Genomic DNA, 16,778 nt, shown 5'->3' with positions numbered 1-16,778 from the left:
ATGAGTTGAATCAGAATAAAAATTCTGATCACTGGCCTGTTTGGTGCTTTTTTTAATGTCCCATGTCCATGCTGCTAAACACTGAGTCAGTGTCACAGATTTTAGTTTATCTTAGATGAACTTCTACAAATTCACAACTGAAGTTTTTGTTAAGTTGAAAAAATTGTATACAATCACAGGGAAGATATTAAAACACACACACACATACACACACACACTAATACGGCTTCTATCATTGTAGCTCACTCCTCTTAAGAGCAGAGCAAAAGAGACAATAGAAAAGATTGGGGTTTTCTTGTTCCTACAAATAAATTTAAGCCTAAAGACAAGTTTTTGATCTTCATGTATTCATAGAAAATAGTTAAAAACATATGGTTTCATAAACATGTCTTTCTAGCTTATCCATTTAATTACCTAACCATTCTAAGTAAAAATATTTATGACAATGCTAACAATAATTTACTGGGCCAAAAGATGAAATCTTAACTGCTTATTATGCTGTTCTGTATAAAAAGATTGTTGAAAAAGCAAAGTGCAGAACACAGTACACATTAAGTTCCTATTTGTGTAAAATAAAAGAGTTGTTTATTTCTACATGCACAGAAAATTTTAAGGAAACAACACATTCCTAACAGTATATGTAATGATAAGAAAATGAGATAGACTGGGTTGGGAAAGAAACTTATTTTCACTATCTACTCTTTGGTACTATTTCAATAGTGTTTTACAATGTCCATGAAATATTTTTTCAAGTAAAACAGAAAAAAATTGATAATAATTATAACTACTCTAAGACATATAATCTATCCTTTACGCCCACACTGAAAGAATTAAGATTTGAAGAAATAATAAGATTTAAGTTTCAAGACTTATTCTAAATAAAAACTGACACCTATTCTCCAAGTCTGTTTTTATACTAAATACAAGCAATAAAAACACTTTTATGTTCTTTAACTTTTGGATAGAGGCATTCTAAGCCTGTGTTTTATGAATAATGGCATTCAAGTATTCACTGATATTGCTACTTAAATTCTAAAAAAAAAAAGACTATTATAAATCTCCCATTTTATCCTTTTTACAAATAAATGATAAATTTAAAATTCCCGAGAAATTTTCTACCATATTCATGATAGATTATTTAAATGAAGCCCACTATTTCTATAGGAACAAAAAAAATTGTATCGAATATTTAAACTCCAAGTACAATCACACTGCTTGTGGGGGAAAAAAAAAACATTAGAAAAGGTAATTCAATTTTAATTTATTTTCATCACTTTTTCTTCATGATCCAGATATTTTAAAATGCAAAGAAAATTAACTTTCCATGATATATCAGGGACTGGCACTAAAAAAAAAAAAAAAATCAACTGCAAATGAGTTACACAATGAAAATATCAAATGGAGATCCAGTTATCAAAATGAAAGCATCCAACATATTAAAAGTTCACAATTATTTGTACAGAGCACATTTAAAAAGTTAGCTTGCTAACCAACTGTTGTGATTTTAAAGAACTACTGCAGAGGTCTGAAGAAAATAGATTTATTAGTTAACTTAAAAAGAGATTAAAGAGCCTGAAACAAGTATTAAAAAGAAATTTGTGCCTTTATTAGAATGGTATTAGGCTTTAAATATACCAATTTTGGTAATCAAATTATTGTTTGTTTTTTTCTCCTTTAATAACAAATGACACTAGAGAACTGCAACACTGGTCCAACAGTCTTGTCTTTACTTTTCTTTTAAAGCAAGAAACAGAATGCGAGTAATCAGAAAGCTCTAGCAGGCATCAGTTAATCCAAGATACTAGCTTCTTAGTTCCAAAAGCACTTGCAAAGAAAACCACTGGTGGGAGAAAGGGGAAGAGGGTATGGAAACAATTCATAATAACTGGAATCCCTGCATACACCAAGTCTTATGAGGCTTTTTGAATTCATCCTTTACTTGGTCACTGTTTGTTCCTCAAATACTACAGTTTTTCTTTTGACTTTTTTCCTCAAAGTATAAAAAGTATGAAATATAAACAAGCTCTTGCATTGCACACTTGGAAGTGTACAATTCAAGCATTATAGAGCTATCTACATACCGATAAATCCCATCAAATCTTGGATAATTCAATAATATACAAAATATCAGGGCACAGAAAGAACTAAAACCCACTTCTTTTTGTTACACATAAGATTCAAATATTCAATCTAAAGAAAAACACTTAATCATTTTGGCTCTCTTCTACATCTGCATGTTGATACACTTATTAAAATATTCCTGTATAATCATGTTTGGTCTTACTATTTCAAGTCAGGTTTAAAACCGCAAAACCAGCCATCCAGACAAAACAGGTAATGAGAAACATTATCTCTTCTCCACTTCCCTAACCCCAATAACTATGAAGCCAATTACGACATGACTCCAAACACTGGATTGTGACGACAAATGCTAGGTCCAATTTCTTCATAATCCTTTTTGGTGTGGCATACTTGGTAGAACTCAGGCTGAAAACAAAACAAAAAATGTTTTTAAAAAAATCAAAAATATACTAGTTTTCAATATGCTTTAAAATAGATGTTAAATCTAAAAATGTTAACAAGTTCACAAATTCTAGAAATCATGATTTAAAATCAGCTATAAATCTGTATCAGAATGGAAAAGGGGCAAAAAATTCATGTTCCCCCACCATCCTAACATTTGTTCCTCCTAGAATTTTGAAATTTTAGGAATGGAAAGTTGATTCTCAAATGTCCAGTCTGTTCTGCTGAAGCTTTCTCACATTATATTGAACCAACAGTTTAAAGAAGCAGCATCAGCCTATACAGTATAAACTATTTCTAGTCATATTATAAAAAGTTCGAGATCATCCTGCCTTTCTTACTCAAAGTATGATAAAGACAAACTGTTCCATGCTTTGTGTTACTTACTTTGCCAGTTACAAACCCAAATAGCTCATATGACATAACTGAAGATGACTAAAATTAAGGCAGAAAATTTTAAATGGTTTTAAATTCAAAGTTGTACAGTTCTTCAATAATTCAGATTAAAACGCCTTCATTTTAATAGTCCATGTACTATCAGTACAAAACACCAACATTTACTGTAATTGATATTAGAATAACTTTCAGTGCACTTTAAGGACATTTTGATTTGGGGACAGGATTCTTAAAATAATTCTCTGTATTCAATTTTGAACATCATACATCCCAAGCAATGAAACATAATATCTACCTTAATATTTTTAAATATATGAAAAGAAAAAACAATGACCTTTGGAAGACTAAAGGTTTAAAATACTCCCCCTACCAACAAATCTTAAAATACAAGATAAAATGCTCACTTTAAAATAACATCGAGTAAGTTAAAAATAAATTCAGGAACATAAAATTGAAATGTCTTCCAGTTTTAAAAATACTATGTAAACATGTATACAATTTTTTAAATTTTCTGTTATATTTAGATAAAACTTAAAGGAATTTGCTTTGTTCTTCTATAAGTACCTTGGGTTCTTTTTTTTTTTTAAACATCTTTTTAGTAGATGGACACAGTACCTTTATTTTATTTTTATGTGGTGCTGAGGATTGAACCCAGGGCTTCACAAGTGCTTCACACTCTACCAACTGAGCCACAGCCATAGCCCCTTGGGTTATTCTATCTAAAAAAATTTACAAGTAAGCTTCATCATACTCACCGTGGAAGCCAGCATTGATCCTCCAAACCAAACCGCGTATCGCTGCATGTGGTGTGTAATAACTTGTACGTCAATAGGTTTTGGCTAAAAAAGACACAGTGAGATCATTTCAATAGAAAATTCAGAAAAGAATTTCTGTATTGTCATTTAACCTTATAAGTGCTATAAAAATAATATTTATATTAAATGCCCGTTACGTGTTATAAACCAGAAAAAAATAATTATTTATAGAGGGGAATGTTGAAAACACTGTTAAGAGGCAGGGATGAAAACAGGATAGAATGAATGGAGAGGAAATAATAGTATACACTTTATACGATTTTTTTGAACTGTTAATCATATTTTATTGTTTTGAGTTGTATATTTGAAAAAAGAATTGTATGGTCAGGGTTAATAAAATGACTCTGTAAAAGTCAAATAAGTCTTTATCAACCTACATTCAGTAAGTGAACCAACACTGACTTTAAGACTACCTTTACAGCAACTTATACATTTTATGAAGCACCCTTGTAGAAAAGTCTGGAGGCTTCAAACACAAAGAAATGATATATACTTTTAGAGATGGAAATGCTAATTCCATGGATTTGATCTTACACATTGCCCATATGTACTGTATTACCACAATGAACCTCATAATATGTCCAATTCTTATCTGCCAGTTAAAAGTAAAATTCTAAACTACAATTAAAAAGCTAAAACTTTAAAAGGAATGTAATTCTTGGTGCAAAAAAAAGTACAACAGAAACAAACCAAGTCATTTTTAAAAAACAATCATACTGAAGTGACAAACCCAAGTAACTTGTGAATACAGGATTTTTATTTTATATCCTCAGGTGGGTCAGTGGGGGGAGCAAATATTGAACTCCAGTGAGAAGGCTAATAAGTTTCATAGTGGTACAGATTTACAATTTGAAAATTATTATATACTTATTCCATACTTGAGCAAAAACATAAAATGTATTATGGATAATAGGAGTTAGGTTTTTCACTATCAGGGTAAAGTCTTACAAATGTGGAAAAGTAGAAAGTAGGAATAAGCCCATTGATATTCTGGAACTGAAGGACACATGGGGAAACACACACACACACACACACACACACACACACACACACACAGCTCAGTCACTGAGGTCTAGATATGACACCTTGGTAGCAGTGAGCAGCCCCAGCATTCAAATTTGGTTTCATAATAACATTATCCACTAAAAAAGGGAATCCTGTGGGAGTTGGGGGAGAGCTGATTTCAGGACCAGAAAAGAGAAAGCACAAGATCAACCTAAAGCATCCTGCTTGCAAAGGAAAGCACAGACATGCATAAAACCTGGTGGGGCTACATCACAAAGACAAGAGTCATTTGAATGGTTCCTATTGTTCCAAACAGAGAAAATTTGAACATCAACATTAATGAACTAACGAAATGACTCCATAATGCTACTGATGATATAGTAATAAAAAGAGAAATCCAGACTTCATACAAGTGGGGATGGGCTCCTCCTAATAACAAAATGGAACTGAAAAACAGAAGGAATGACAGAATTTGTGAAACACCATATACATTTAAAGTTAAATGATATTCTATATCCTCAAGGTATTTTCTCTTTCTGGTTTATAAGGAGTAACTTGAATTTAGTATAAATATTATTTTTATATAGTACATTTAAGGTTAAATGATATAGGCTAAGGATAAATAATATTCTATATACTATGAGGCAAGTACTTCAGTAATAACAATTTAGGAAAGAATCACAATGGACGCTAAAAATAGTCATTTAAAACTGGATGCAAAACAGAATAATTACATAGTCTGAAAGTGTCTCCCCATAAAATTATTAACTTATTAACTGCCAAGTTTTCAATTCTGTGCACATAATAAATATTTAAAGATTATTTCAAAGTTACCATAAGTCGTATATTTGCTTTTCAATATAAGTTTGTATAGGTGTTTCACATCTGGAATGATGGGACACATAGGGTTTTAAATAGAGAGGAACAATAATAACTTCACACCAGGTGTCACGTCCAGACCTCATAACTTCATACTAAAAACCTGGCAGACACACTTTTAACAAAACGACCAAATTTAACACATAGGACAAATAAAATCATGCGTCTACTGACACAGTGCACTAAAAATAATACAATATCCCCTCTTAAAGAGTTATTGCCAAAATCATGGGAAAACATCAAATAAACCCAAATTGAGGAACATTCTACAAAATAAATTAGCCTATTCTTCAAAAAATGTTAAGGTCATGAAAAACAACAAACACTAACTATTGCACATTGGAAGGGCACAATAATTAGTGACACAATTTGTGAAACTTGCTTCATGTCTACATCTAGACTGTTCATATCGGCATGATTTGCATAATTCTCAGTGCAGAGAATTAAAATATACTGGTAAAACTTATCAACCGTGCGCGTGCGTGTGTGTGTGTGTGTGTGTGTGTGTGTGTGTGTGTGTGTATGTATGTATTTGGGGGGGTGGGGGAAACAGAAAGATAGATGTGTGTGTGTGTGTGTGTGCGCGCGCGCGTGTGTGTGTGTGTGTGCGCGCGCGCGTGTGTGTGTGTGTGTGTGTGTATTTGGGGGGCGTGGGGGAAACAGAAAGATAGGTGGGTAGATGGAAAGGCATGCTGGATGAGTAGGTAGATGGATGGACTGGTTGGTTGAGAAGGAAATGCAAAAACAAAGTCAACATTTTAAAAATCTATTACATGAGCAGACTGCCTAAACAGTAAAAGCATGCCATTATGGTGATGGAGCTCAAAACATACTTTTTTTTTTTTTAACTACACTATAAGGGATAAGTTTATTTATGATAATCCAAAGTTTAGGTATTGAAGACATCTTTTATGTAATTTTTTAATAAGAAGCTAAATGCTAGAGTGTTATATTTTACTTTTAAGACATTTGTAATGTTTGTGGTACTCTCAGATGAGTACTACTCTCTTCATTCTTGGAAATCTTCCAAATAGAATAAAGTGTGTTTTATATAGCAACTTATCCTCTGAATCAATGTGTTGCTTCAATAGTTAACAAAGACAACACAAAAATATTTACTGAAAATTTGTCTCAGAAATATAGAAAGCAGACATCTGAGAATTTAAAATTAATTTTGATAATTTTACATCAATCCCAAAGGTCCAAGACATGTAACAAAGAAAATTTGGGGGAGTCACCAATTTAACTGAGAATTATAAGCTTGCTATGCAGAAACTAGAGTCAGTTTGCAAAAGTAAGCTTGGCCTCTCAAATAAGCATTTCTTTGAACCCTGCTTCCTTTACCGGCTATAAAGATATTTTAAATTCTTTGGGGCCAGGGATATGGCTTATATCCTTAATTAGCATATATGGGTCAGATCCCCACATTGCTCTCCTCACCACAAAATGTGGATCCATAATGAAATTACTTATATTTTGAAAATATATACATCTACACACACATCTATCTCAAAGATATCATTAAGAATATTTTCCAGAATTACAGATAATATCCCAAAATAATCAAACAATCAAATCATATCATGGACATGAATCTCTAGTATTAAATCCATTACAATACCAGACAAGTTTCTCTTATCTTTCAAAATAAGAGCAAAAGTTGGCAAGCATTTCCCATACCCATTACAATAATCAAAGTACCCTCAGGTTTACCACCATTATTGAAAAAACTAACCTTTAATCTACCACCACTCAATTCTTCACTCAATTTCAGTCTGGCATCTACAGTTCTTTTCAAATCTCTTTGTAAGCGACGTCCAAAGTCCCTGAACATAGTTGACCCTCCAGAGAGGACAATATTCTAAATTATTGGAGAAAAACAAATAAATGACCTTTATTAAACAAAAAAGCTGATGGTAAACATTACTAAAATTCAAGTGCATTCATTTCAAGAGAAGTATTTAATATTCAACAATGAACAGAAAATTTAAAGTTATTTAAAAATGTCCTTAAATACCAAATTTGCTACAAATACTGACCTTGTAGAGAGGACGTCTAACATCAATAGGACAATTCTGAATCACTTCATCTACAACTTCTGAGATAGGTTGTGTAAAGTCTGGATTAGCAAACTGAAAAATAAGTAAATTTGGATTTATGAGAGAGCTAAGATTATTACTATAAATATCAAAAAAGAAAGAATCCCATTTAAAAAAAAAAAGACTTAGAAACTATAAACTTCTGTTCTGTAATAGATGCAAATAAACATGTTGAAAACAGATTTCTGAAGAAATGCAAATAAAACAATGGTGTTATGTATCATTTCGTAACCATATTAAACATGTAAAAAGTCATACATACAAAAGATGGTAAAAAGGAGGAACAGAAACTCTTATATACAGTTAAGAGAATACACATCAATATAAACACTTTGGAAAACAATTTGGCAATAGCTAATAAAATTTTAAATGTACATAACTGCACTTCTTTAGAACAAACCCTGGAGAAACTCCCACGCATGTAACACTATTACCTAAAAACAGCTTCACTGCAGACTCACTTACAAAAGTGGAAACTGTAAATCCATCAACAGAGGTTGAAATAAATTTACAGTCTATTCTCATTATTTACAAATTCTATATTTCATTTGCTGACTTGCTAAAATTTACTTGTAACTCCAAAATCAACACATGAAGAACTTTCACAATCATCTGTGCACAAGCACATGTATAGGACAGTTCACTCAGTTTGCTCTAAATGTCATTTAAAGATATGCTCACATTCAGCAGAGAACAGTTTAGATAATTATTAGATGGCATGAGAAGAATTTTATTTTCCATCATTACGTTTGTGACCTTGGACCACCTTTTTTGACTTTCAGACTATGAAATCTTAAAGAGCCTTCAGTTCTCAAAACATTATGTTTTAATGATCCCATAGTGAAATGTTAACCAGAGTACCTGGCATTTGCTATATTAGGAAAAAAAATATTTCTCTCTCCCAAACCTGAACAAATTATTAAGAAATTTTAAATTTCTTATTGGTGCATATTAACTATTCAAGAAAATATTAACAATTTGACAGAAAATATTCTGTGCTATTTTAAAGGTTTATCTTTTCAATTTATTAATACAGAACTTGTAAATTCTCCACATTGCCTTGTTCATCACACTCTTCAGTATTTACCTAAAACAGTAAAACAAATACATACATAAACAAATTAACCTTCCCAGAATTCTTTCCCTTCTTGTAAGATAGTTTATCTGCCATATTATTCAGTACTTTAATAAGCCAAACCTAGGGTCTCTAACATATTTTTAGGCCTTTTCTTCCATCTTCAATGAAAGGGCTCAGTCCTGCCTTCAATTCGTCCCTGACAGGTTATAAAATATTGCTGTGGAGAACAGAAGAGACTATTAAAGAATTACCTTTTCTCGCTAAAAAATTGTCAGGAATAGTGAACAAACCAAATAAACATAGTGGTTCAAATATTTCCTACACCTGAGAATTTATAAGTTTAAAACTTGGGACAGCTTCAAAATCTTATTTCCTTTTTAAAAAAAAAAGAAAAAAGAAAAAAAAAAACAGGCCAGGTATGGTGATACACACCTGTAATCCCAGCAGCTTGGGAGGCTAAGGCAGGAAGATCACCAAGTTCCAAGCCAGTCTCAGCAACTTAGCAAGACCCTGCCTCAAAAAATATTTTTAAAAAGAGCTGAGGATGTGGCTCAGTGGTTAAGCACCCCTGGGTTTAATTCCTGGTACAAAGAAGAAAAAAAAAAAATCAAAGTGCCAAACCCATTCCTCCTAAAACAGTTGCTTTTAGTAACTTAGCAAAATAGAAATTTCTTACTTTTTCATAATTTTATCTTCAGTATTCAAGTCCTGGACAGTTCAAATGCTAGTACTTCCATATAACCCAAAGAAAATGCCAAATAAGTGACAAGGAAACTAGAATATAGAAGTATCTAAAACTATAGGAAAAAGAATCTTAAAACTCACTTGGGAAGTGACATAGTTCATATGATACAAAAAAAAGGTCTATTCTGGGAAAATAGAGAACTAAACATATATATCTGATTTTCTGTCCTAAAACTCTACTGAAAGAATTGTGAAAATAATTCTTTATAAAAAGACAAAAATATAAAAAATATAAACAGAACAAAAAAAAGGAAATACAGAAACAAAATTTGGTAAGCTAGAAAACAGATGCATAAGATGTTGCGCATCCTCCAAACACTTAGGAAACCATCAGTGATATATAAGAGAAGTCAAGGAGACATCATCAGTGATGTGAAACAAGAAATCAGCCATTTTTTTTTTATTGTTGGTAGTTCAAAACATTACACAGTTCTTAATATATCATATTTCACAGTTTGATTCAAGTGGGTTATGAACTCCCATTTTTACCCCGTATACAGATTGCTGTATCACATCAGTTACACTTCCATTGGAAATCAGCCATTTTATATTACAAATTCCTCCAAAGAACAAATGGCATCTGGTAGCCAGGAAAGTGAGGTGGTAGAAAAAAGGCAGGGACAAAAATTGGTTGAAAGTCTCTCTGAGATCATTAAATAAAACCCCAGATGGTCTCAAAATAAGCCCACTAAATGCCTCCTCCTCATTCAAGGAGAAAACTTAATTATGTTCTCTAAAGGGAAGAAAACTCTGTTTCCCTTTAGAAAGTATGTCTGAGAACAGAGAGGGTGGGTTTAAGTGAAGATATGCAGCCTACTGCTGTCAAAACCACACACACACACACACACACACACACACACACACACGCCCTCTTTTCCTATTTGGCTGCCAACTTTTATACTCTAGACAGGAGACTTCCCTAGGAACCCCAAAAGAGTTAAACACACATATGACATTCCCCTAAAGAAAAGGCTATATAATTGACAGGTCGCACCTACAAAGCTCAGGTCTCCAGTCAAGACTTTAGAGTCCCTTCCTAAGTAAGTGTCATGAAAGTCTTTACCACAAAAAATATGGTAACTGAAATACAGAAAAGGCAACTTGAATATAAACTATGCAACTTAAAAAAAAACTATGATTAATATCCTCCTAAAGCCAGAAGATATGAGAACCATGAAATAAGAAGAGAGTAGCATAAAAATTTAGCAAAAGTCTGGGCTGGGGAAGCTCCGAGAATTAAAATGGCTGCCAGAAAGAGGGGAAAATTTCACACAAAGGATGAGTAGGTAAAGGTGCAGAAATTACCTTCAAAATGCTAGGGTACAATGCAAAGATCCTACAAGCATCTGCAGAAAAAAATATTTAAAAATAGGTCCTATACATAGAAATCAGAAATTTTTTTTAACTTCCAATGGCTTCAAAATCCTGAAGGAAAATTATTTCCAATTTAAGATTCTAACCCCAATATCAAGCAAGTATGAGGACAAAATAAATACATTTAAGACATGTAAGGTATCTTAAAAATTTTCCTCTCCCATCCACCTTTATTAGGAACCTTACTGGCAAAGAATCTCCACTCAAAAAAAAAGTACAGCGTATGAATGAAAAAGATGCAGGATATAGAAAAAAGGAATCCACGAGAGAGAAGAAAAGGAATCCCTGGAACAATGATGAAAGAATATGAGGCTCTGTTTCAAGTGCAGAAAGAAGCAGCTTTAGACTGGGTCATATTATGTATTCCAGAAAATAGATGAAAAAACTCTATGCTTCTGAATAGCCTGAGAAGATATTTCAAATCAAATAAAAACTGACTAACAACTAAAAAGTACTTGAATTGTAATATAATCAAACAGTTCACAGTATATATAGGCCATCACCAAACAATCTTCTAAGAATAAAAAAAAGGAGAAACATGTAAGGCACTCCTAATTTTTGCTAAAATTTGCTTAATTATTTAAACAATGTACATACACATAACTCATTTTTAAAAAACAACTTCAGGGGCTGGGGTTGTAGCTCAGTGGTAGAGCACTTGCCTAGAATGGACAAGGCACTGGGTTTGATCCTTAGTACCACATAAAAAAAAGATATTGTGTCCATCTACAACTAAAAATATTTTTTAAAAAAATTTCTTAGAGAAGAAACTGCTTTTAAGGAAAGTAAACCTATGGAGAATAAAATGCTTTAAAGTTTATTAAAAATTTAATGAAGGGAAAATGTATACCAAATGATACAGGCTATTTAAATTAATGGTATAATGACATAAGAAACCTTAGTAGCATGATAATATAGTTAACTGTCTGATTCCTAAATAATGATACAATCAACCATACTTTATTACATATCTAATGTTTCAAGGCTTTACGCAGTCAGTATATGGTCTGCATGTATGAATATGCAAAAAACAAAAAAAAATACAATCTATCCCACTATTATAATGTACCAATAAAAAATAAATTAAATCTTAAAACTTTTTTAAAAAGAGCCAAGACATTAAGCAAAGCTCATTTGTCAAAAGCAGTCCACTCAAATGCTTCATCCTTTGAAGCCCAGATTATCTCCTATTTTCTATACTATTATTTATCTTGTCATAATCCTATTCTTCTGAGAATTTGAACATTCTGCAATTCTTTAATCCCTAACCTCAAGGTGAGGTTTTAATATCTTTTTCCAATATTTCAACTATAACACAATCAATTTTTCTTGATTCAAGTGACCCTGAATCCACTTCTATTGTAACCACTCAAATAGAGAAATGTGGCCCATAGGAAAATGTACCCTAACTTCCAACTCCATATGGTTCATCTTTCCACTGATCTTGAATCCCCCCCTAAAATAACAAAAGAATTAAAAGAAAAGGTTAATGTACAAAGACAAAAGAGGAGGCAAAGAAACAATGAATAAAAAATTTCAATCCTTCTTAGAGAAAAAGGGAATATTACAGCCTAATTGTTGCTATAGAGGCAAAGTGGTAAGAAGTGAAACAATTCACCTGTAGAACTTTCCAAAGCTCAGGGATTGAAGGTATAAGAAACCATACCATACATGCCAAGTGCAGTGTTGCACACCTGTAATCTCAACAGCTTGGGAGGAGGAAGCAGAAGGAACTCAAGTTCAAGCAAAGCCTCAGCAACTTAGTGAAGCCCAAAGCAATTCAGTGAGATCCTGTCTCTAACTAAAATATAAAAAAAGGGCTGGGGATGTGGCTCAGTGGTAAAGCACCCCTGGGTTCAATCCCTGATACAAAAACAAAACAAAACAAAAAAACATACAAGTAAGACTTTTAAGAAATTTCAAAAATAAAAATTATTGAGTAGTAGTTTTCACAGGATATAGAATAATACACTTAATAATAACTAGGCAGTTATTATTTATAATAACTAGGCAGTTAAGTCCAACCTCAAGGAATAAATGAAAAATTAATGAATAAACAGAAATAAGAAATAAGGGAAAAACTTGGGAAGAGCTGAATTTTAAGAGATAAAGAATCACATTTTTATACTTGTCTCAAAAGTGAAAAAGTCAGATATATAATATTATAAATACTATAAAATTATTGATTTACCAAACAACAATAATCTAACACAAGGAACAGGCTGAAGGGAAAAAAAAAAACCTACATAAAAATTAACTTACATAAAAGGAGATTAGTAGTAACACTGGGTATATTAAAAAACAACAATACAAGTAAGTATTTGGAAATCTAGATGTGATTACCAAGAGTAATTGTTAAATAAGCACTAGTGAATATTCTGTAGAACATAAAGAAGTTAAAGGGTTTGACAAGTTTAAAATATTTTTGGTTTAAACTTGCCAGTGTTACCTGACCTTTAAAACTATGTGCATACATCTTTTTAATTATTTTTTATGAAACTGTAAAGAAAATGTGTCATCTGAAATCTTAAAGCTCCAGTATACTAGTCTGAGCACAATTCCTTATCATTCTAGTGCTCATTCATTTGCTACCAATTTATAATTATATGCCAGTCCATCATGGTCTCCAATCCCTGCCTGCATCCTTCACTACCTCTAATTCTACCTTCTAGATTCACTCTGTCATTCTCTGTGCTATTAACATTAACTCTGTCATGTCCTTTTGCTCTGTTCCCATACTGACCCAAGAGACAGGAACTAGTACATGACTGCAAGTTTGGAATACCAAATCTCACTACAGTGAGTAAAAAAAAAAAAAATTACTGTCCTACTATCATTAATATGCATTCAACAGTCACCCTCTCAATTTCTCTAAAAAAGTGATTATGAACATTATTATTTTCTATCATCCCCAATCGTATGCCCAATCTCTTCTCCCAATACATTAGCCTGATTCCACTTCATGGAAAAAAATAAAACTATGAACTATAAATGACAAAATTCCTCAACTGGCTACCACTCTTTTAACCATATCACTTCCACATTTTCCTGTACTCACATCCACTCCTTACCTCCCATCACTGGAATAAACCCTTTTAAAAAAATTCAAAACTAGTCTCAGACTTATTTTCACAACTGACTTCTTACTAGTTTCCAGTACCTACTATCCTTTCTGTTCAGTCCAGAAAGCCCACAATGCTAACTTCTAAACCTTTACCTCTCAAGATGCACCAAGCTGACTCACACCATTTCATTGAAACTGTTCCTCTAGAATCACCAATAACCTGAATGCTGAAAAACCCACATGCATTTCACAAGTGTCTTCTAATATTAACTCATGGAAACAAATAGCACTATTCAAACTTCATCCTCAAAATAATTCACTTCTCTCATTTTTGTAACTATCATCCTCTGTAACTGTCAGTGTTCTTTGAAGGTTCCTCTTACTCTGCCTATCCATAAAGTGCTGGGTTCACTAGGGTCAGATTCTTTACCTTCTTTGACTCTGCACCTTTCCTTAGCTATTCTCTTCCATTGTGCCACCTCATCGTGATAAATTCATGTCTATCCTCACCCCAGGACAAATACCTTTAGTTCAAAACCCTTAGAACTGAAGTGTCAATTTTTAAACCTCTTTAAAGATGTATATAATAAATTCATCTGTTTCTACCTCACCTCCTCCTTCCTTTTCAGCATTCGAAATTTCTTTGGATGGCACATCTAGTTGCTCAAGTCATAAACCTCATTCATAATCAGATTCTTCATATTCTTTCTCCCCCTCATATCTATAAGCAATTATTAAGTCATATTGACTATTCTTTTCTCACTTTAATTGACTATTACCTCTTTTCTCACTTTAATTGACCTATGGTCATTATTTATCTGAAAAACTACAATGAACTCACTGGTTTCCAAAACAATTCACACCTCTGTTCCAATCCATCTAACCCAATGCTGCCAGAGTAACCTAATACTGTATATTAATCTGTGCCACTTCCATGCTGAAGATTTCTGACTATGAATTCAGCAAACTCCCTTGAAGAATGTATTTGTCATTTACAACCTAGTCCACAAAATAGCTATCTGGACCATCTCCTACCACTCTGTTCCTCTGTAATTATTATTATCTAGCTCTTTCATGTCTTAGACCTCTGCTCAGCTTGTCTTCTCTGCCAGAAATACATATTCCTAACACACATGCCTGACAAATATCCATTCTTAATCAACTGGATCTCCCAAGCAGACTTAGATGCTCTCTATTCCTCAATATTCCCCTCAATATTGTTACTGTGTTTATTCAGCATGAAGAACAATTATTTTTTAAGTGTTTAAATCACACTTAAATGTTTAAATCACAATATTCCCTCAAAAAACACATGCATTCATTAAAGCAACTATACCTATTTAAATAATTTATGTCATTCTTTGACTTTAATAAGCACAAGATAATTTTTTCATCTTTGAATACCCAATGATTAAAGTTAAGACAATAAAAATTATATCCACTTAATATTTGCTAAGTGAATAAACACTTAAAAAATAACTGTTCTTCATGCTAAATAAGCACAGTAACAATATTAGTGGTTTTAATAAAGTTAAATTTCTGGTACTAAATTATTAAAATAATTTTATTATTATTAAAATCACTTATTTCATTTCCTTAATATAGTCTTTATGTTACTAAGATTTCATAGAGAGTGACTGTTTTGCTACTAAATACTTCATGAGAGTCAAGTGAAGATTCTTTGCATAATGGTCATTTTACCTTAAAGCAGTGTTTTCTAGAATCTTTCCAACATTTTAAATGATTACAAATAATTTAAGGGCCTCTTCATTTCCCATGCTCTCCCATGAATCCCATAAGTCACTAAAAAAGAAAGTTTTACTTTTTCCAAATGTGTTTTAGAAGAAGTTATTTTTTTTCTCAAAAAATATAACTCACTATATTTTAGTATTCTAAACAAAGTTTCTGAGATTAATGGTCTCTGAATATCTTCCAGTTGATTTTCTGCTGAATATTTCAAAGCAATTCCATCTTCCAAAAAAACCTTACCTCTGGATGAAAAAAGATTTCAGGTCCCAAGAATCTCTCATAACCAACATCAATGGAAAATTCTTTCTTTGAGATAGCATTGATTCCAGTATACTGCTTAATCCACTTTGATCCATCTGTGTCATACTTGTTAAATTCTTTTACCAAATCTGGGCAGACGTAACTATAGCGTTCCTTAAAAAAAACAAATAAAGAAACAAAAGTAAGTTTTCCTATTGCTTTAGGGAAAGTACAAGGATGGAATATAATTAATAAATGAGAATCAAATGAAAAAATAACTTCAGAAAATAAAATTAGGGAGCAGAAATAGAAAAATATTTTGTTAAGATATTAGATGTGTAATACAAATAAACAGCTCATCTATATTTAATATGACTTCACATATAAACAAAATTAAGACTTGCAGGCTAAAGAGGCAAACTACTATATTAATGTTACCTCCTGAAAACATTAATATTTTCTATTTCAATAATTATCAACTGTGTTCTAGAAAGGAAAAACAAAGTATACAAAGAAAAAATAATTAATAATTGCTACCATACAAATTAGTTATAGATTCTCAATATCCAACTGGAACAAAACCAGATTTTTGTACTAAGTAAATGAATAAAGAAAAAAACGATGAAAACATGAACTACTGTTTTGCTATTATCTGCAGGACTGAATTATTGTATATCTGGTTATATGTCTTAAAGTTTCCATCAAAAATATAATTCAAAAACATTTCATTTACAATTAACAAACTCCTGACTACTAGCCTCATACGTTGACGGTTAATTTTAGGTTTGTCAACTTGACTGGATTTAAGGATA

At 32.1% G+C, this 16,778-nt stretch overlaps 1 protein-coding gene across 1 annotated transcript in view; it reads right to left on the bottom strand.

Moving 5' to 3' along the window:
- Nucleotides 1–1,584: 1,584 nt before the first annotated feature.
- Nucleotides 1,585–16,778, bottom strand: part of Actr3 (actin related protein 3) — a 59,238-nt gene continuing 44,044 nt past the window's right edge. Inside the window, exons 8-12 of the mRNA XM_026397099.2 lie at nt 15,967–16,140; nt 7,658–7,750; nt 7,354–7,479; nt 3,675–3,758; nt 1,585–2,487 (exon numbers count right to left, since the gene is read on the bottom strand). Coding sequence (XP_026252884.1) covers nt 2,392–2,487; nt 3,675–3,758; nt 7,354–7,479; nt 7,658–7,750; nt 15,967–16,140 — 573 coding nt within the window. The 3' untranslated portion in view covers nt 1,585–2,391. The remainder of the gene's footprint in view (nt 2,488–3,674; nt 3,759–7,353; nt 7,480–7,657; nt 7,751–15,966; nt 16,141–16,778) is intronic.

This window comes from Urocitellus parryii, chromosome 1 (genome assembly GCF_045843805.1).
Source record: "Urocitellus parryii isolate mUroPar1 chromosome 1, mUroPar1.hap1, whole genome shotgun sequence".
NCBI lineage: Eukaryota > Metazoa > Chordata > Mammalia > Rodentia > Sciuridae > Urocitellus > Urocitellus parryii.
The sequence above is the reverse complement of the archived record's forward strand: the minus strand, read 5'-3'. Positions and strand labels throughout refer to the sequence as shown.